This window comes from Rutidosis leptorrhynchoides, chromosome 11, assembly GCF_046630445.1.
Source record: "Rutidosis leptorrhynchoides isolate AG116_Rl617_1_P2 chromosome 11, CSIRO_AGI_Rlap_v1, whole genome shotgun sequence".
NCBI classification, from domain to species: Eukaryota; Viridiplantae; Streptophyta; class Magnoliopsida; order Asterales; family Asteraceae; genus Rutidosis; species Rutidosis leptorrhynchoides.
The window spans coordinates 96,454,950-96,459,603 of NC_092343.1; the positions used below are offsets into that span (position 1 = coordinate 96,454,950).

The 4,654-nt window shown below is 34.4% G+C and overlaps 1 protein-coding gene across 1 annotated transcript; it reads left to right on the forward strand.

Annotated features, from left to right (window-relative positions):
* Positions 1-1,735: 1,735 nt before the first annotated feature.
* Positions 1,736-4,301, forward strand: LOC139877413 (chalcone synthase-like). Its single transcript, XM_071864843.1, has 3 exons — positions 1,736-1,926; positions 2,813-3,180; positions 3,485-4,301. Exons 1-3 carry the CDS (start codon positions 1,740-1,742, stop codon positions 4,127-4,129), a joined length of 1,200 nt encoding a protein of 399 aa, XP_071720944.1. The 5' UTR covers positions 1,736-1,739; the 3' UTR covers positions 4,130-4,301.
* The last annotated feature ends 353 nt before the right edge of the window (positions 4,302-4,654 follow it).

Consider the following 4,654-nt stretch of genomic DNA (forward strand, 5'->3'; position numbering starts at 1 on the left):
AAAACAACGAGATCGAGCATATAAATCATATATTCATGTTAGACTTGAGCCATAGACACTAATTAACACTTTTATAAGTTAAAAACATCAAGAACACAAAATCTAGTGATTTTAGAAAGTTACCCAAATGAGATGAAGTTGGTATGGAATCGAAGAGGAGATCACGAGGAGTTCAAATATGTAATTTGTTTGGTTGCTAGCTCCTTAATCCGGATTTAGATGATGAATGAATGAATTTGGAAATTGGGTGTGTTCTTGCTAGAGAGAAAGAGAGAGAGAGTGAGAGATGGTTGAATGGTGGTAATTGGGGTAGACTAGGTGACCTAGTCAACTAGTTTGCCCCGTGTCAATTTTAGTCCCTCGAGTTTGTAGTCGGGTGCGGAAAATACCTAAACGGAATATTTTAAAACGCGTATTAACGGGAGATGTTGTAAACATATAACGGAGTTTAAATTAGTATAACGGAAAAGAAAACGGAAAAAGGTGGGATGTTACAAGATTCTTCTATGTTTTCTCAGGTTTTGAATGCTTAGTGATACATGCTTCCGCACTCTTTTGATACTTGCTTGGATGTCGAGTATACATGCATTTTGAAGCATCTTTTGAACTTATTTAAACTGTGTCGCATAGTTTTCATTTGTACTTATAACGTTGTAACTTAACTTGTGGTCAATTATCTTTGTAAACTTTGAAACAATCTTTACACTTGAATGGATGCGACATATTTTGGGTCAAACGTCTGTTTTAAAGACTTATGACCAGGTAATGGGACCTACGTAGTCGACGCCGTCACTTGACGATTTGTCGGGGTCGCTACATACTTAGTCTCCTTTAATTATTAGTATATATAATATAATATATACTATTACTCAAAGGGTGATGAATAATAACTATGAGCAATATTGTCATTTCATACTTTTTAATTTTCTAGAATTTTTCTAATGACAGTCCTTAAATCTGTCATTAAGAAATTCAGACACGCACATTATATTTTTACATTATCAATAACTACCCACTCTTCTAAAATAACTGCTCCGCACTAACTCAATGTACTACCACTTAAAGCATAACTATATATCTTAACGACAGCTCTAAGAACTGTCATTAGAAAAATTCATTTTTTTAATACGGAGTATATATCTATCTATCTATACTATTATACTACTATATTATTATTATTATTATTATTATTATTATTATTATTATTATTATTATTATTATTATTTGTACTTAACGTCGACATTAGTTAGAGTGGAATCATTTACCGTAGTCTCTGTGTATGTTTTTTTTCAAAAATGAATTTAACATAATGTTTTTATCAAAAGTCCATTTGCATATTGTAATTATAAATTAGTTAAACGACATTTAAGGTATAGAGCGAAACTAATTCCCTTAACAATGGCTGTTCAAAAAAAAAAAAAAAAAAAATTCCCTTAGTAATGTATGAAACTTTATAATTATTTTTCGCAAGAACGCGCCACCTTTCCCGCTCATTTAAAATATTAGCCACGCCTCTATTCTTATATACATCTAATCTTATCTCTTATTATATAATAATGATTCGGTAGGATTGAGTAACAATGTTGTAATCAAAGTGGGACCAGGGATAAATATTACCTACATACCTCGATCTCTATATATACTAAAAACACAAACATCTTAAAACACATCATTCTAGTCATTCGCTTGCATGCAATTTTCTCATTACTACATACATTGCTTTAAAGATCAAAACCAAAATGTCTCCTTTAATTGATATGGCGGAGTTCATTAACGCTCGACGAGCACAAGGCCCAGCAACCATTCTCGCAATCGGCACTGCAACTCCGGCTAACTGTATATATCAAGCTGATTATCCAGATTTCTATTTCCGGGTTACCAAAAGCGAACATATGGTTGATCTCAAAGCGAAAATGAAGCGCATGTGTACGTATCGAGCTACTTCTTTTTCATCTTAATTGATAAATACTTCATATTTTAATTTGTATTTTTCTAAGCTGTCGTCGAAGTGCTGAAAATCATTATACATAACAATTACATATGATAATAACAAATAGTAGTTATTAACCTGTGTTGTAGTTCATGTGATAGTGGTCTGCCTTTCTAAGCGAGAGATCAGGAGTTCGACTCCTATGGGGTGCACGTCAGTGCAACATTGCACACAAGGTTACCCCTTTACCCTTGAATTCCACTCAAGGGTGCCTTTCGCACATCGCGTTATGGGGGCAGTGGAGGAGGGGGAGTTTACCGCCCATGTCTCGGATTGGGCCGGGTTTCCTCTGGACAGCTGTTAGGGCGGGTTATACAACTGCGGGATATGAACGCGTGGATGATTAAGTCTCCCATGAGTGATCCCGTATGCTGTTCAAAAGAAAAAGCATATGATACATATATGGCTATACTTAGAAAAATCCTTTTTTTATACATACTTTTTTAGAAGGCAAATATACTTACACACCTTGCCACCTATGACAAATATATACATCAATCTCATACATTAAACTCCCAGGGTTATAGTAGAAACAGCATCACCACAATGACTCTTTAGCTAATTTCATATACTAATTGTTTTTAATATGATATACTAATTGTGTTGTATATATCAGGAGATTAAATAGTTGTAGTTTCTTCTTAAAAGTAAGAACCTAGCTTGTTTGTATTGTGATGTGATGCATTTAACATTTACAAGGTACGTAAGTAGATCATTATTTATGGAGACGACAAATTACATATTTGTATAACAAATTAATCAACGATTATACACGAATTGAAACTTGAACTTATAACCTAGTCTCATACAATGATGTTGCAGGTGATAAATCTACGATAAAAACACGATACGTTCATATAACAGAGGAGTTTCTGAAAGAGAACCCAAATGTTTCCGAACACATGGCTACTTCACTTGACACTCGCCAGGATTTGCTGGTTGTTGCAGTCCCCGAGCTCGGTAAAGAAGCTGCTATAAAAGCAATTAAAGAATGGGGCCAACCGAAATCAAACATTACACACATGATCTTCTCCACCTCCTCTGGCTTCGACATGCCTGGAGCAGACTACCAGCTCACAAAGCTCCTTGGTCTAGACCCTTCAGTAAAACGCTATATTTCGTACCAACAAGGATGCTATGCTGGAGTTGCAGCTCTTCGTCTTGCTAAAGATCTTGCAGAGAACAACAAGGTAATGACTTTAAATATATTTGTTTGTGTTATATAATATTTGATGAAATTTATATAAATATACTAGGTTTTAAACCTGATTTCATTGGTATAATTTTCATCAAATGTTATATAACACAAACAAATATATTTAAAGTCAAAATTATAAAAGAAAGACTTCAAAAAGTCAATTGGGATAATTATTTTGAGACGGATCTTAGTATGTTTTAGAAATGTATGACCTAAAACAACAAACATATTGGTTCCACAATCAACAACGAAAGTAAAATGTAGGGCGCTTAATAATAAAATTACTTTATATACAGGGCGCTCGTGTACTTGTGGTTTGCTGTGACATTTCCGAAATCTACTTCCGTGGGCCTAGCAACACTGACTTAGATACCCTACTCGGTCAAGTTCTTTTTGGGGATGGTGCTGGCGCATTCATAGTTGGTTCTGATCCTGACATCACTACTGAAAGACCGTTGTTTCAAATTATGTCCGCTAATCAAACGATCGTTCCCGAATCAGAGGGAATTTTAGTGGGACGAGTTAAAGAAAGTGGAATAGTATACCATATTGATAAGAAGCTACCGGATTTAATCGCAAAAAACCTAGAAAACTCATTAACGGATGCATTTTCTCCGTTAGGTATAACGGATTGGAACTCTATTTTTTGGATAATGCATCCAGGGGGTCCATCAATACTTGACAAGGTGCAAATTAAGCTCGGTTTAAAGGAGGAGAAGCTGAAAGCCACTAGAAAGATGCTCGCTGATTACGGGAACATGATGGGTGCGTCTGTGTTTTTTATAGTTAATGAGATGAGGAACAAATCGGTAGCGAATGGTGATGCAACGACCGGCGAAGGTTTAGACTGGGGTGTTTTGTTTGGTATTGGTCCTGGTGTCACAGTTGAGACCATAGTTCTTCATAGCCTCCCAATAACCTTGCCTAATGCACCTGCATAATAAAGATGAAGACGATGTTTGTTATGATGTGAATTATGAAATCCTTCAAGAGTTTGTGATGATGATATAGCTTCATCTGGTGGTGGTGGTGTATATCCTAATGTCTTTCTAATAATGTCATATTTCTGCAATTATATCAATTATCATCTGAATATTTGTATTGTATTCTACGTGAATGTATGTTACCTTTTAAAGAATAATACAGTAATGAATAATGATAATGTCCGAAAATTCTTGAATGGCTCTGAAAATTTATGTGGCTTCATTTGATGTATTTGTTATTACTTGTTAATGTCTTTCTAATATCATATAAATGAAATATAATGATCTTAAAATGTGTTAATGTTTAATTAAATATTTCTATATCCTTATATCTTATACCAAATATTTAGATATTTAGTCGTTTTATCAAGGGAATATTGTGTCAAATGGACTTTCATTGAAGGATAAAAATTATACAGCAAGTGTTAAGGGATATAAATTGTACGTAGTAATTGTTTAAGGAGTATGAATGGTAAATTGAGG

What these genes read in the sequence shown, in the direction of transcription:
- LOC139877413 (XM_071864843.1), top strand. Translation starts at nt 1,740, where the DNA reads ATGTCTCCTTTAATTGATATGGCGGAGTTCATTAACGCTCGACGAGCA. An exon ending in AGCGAAAATGAAGCGCATGT is followed by an intron (nt 1,927 to 2,812) that starts GTACGTATCGAG and finishes ATGATGTTGCAG; the next exon opens with GTGATAAATCTACGATAAAA. An exon ending in ATCTTGCAGAGAACAACAAG is followed by an intron (nt 3,181 to 3,484) that starts GTAATGACTTTA and finishes CTTTATATACAG; the next exon opens with GGCGCTCGTGTACTTGTGGT.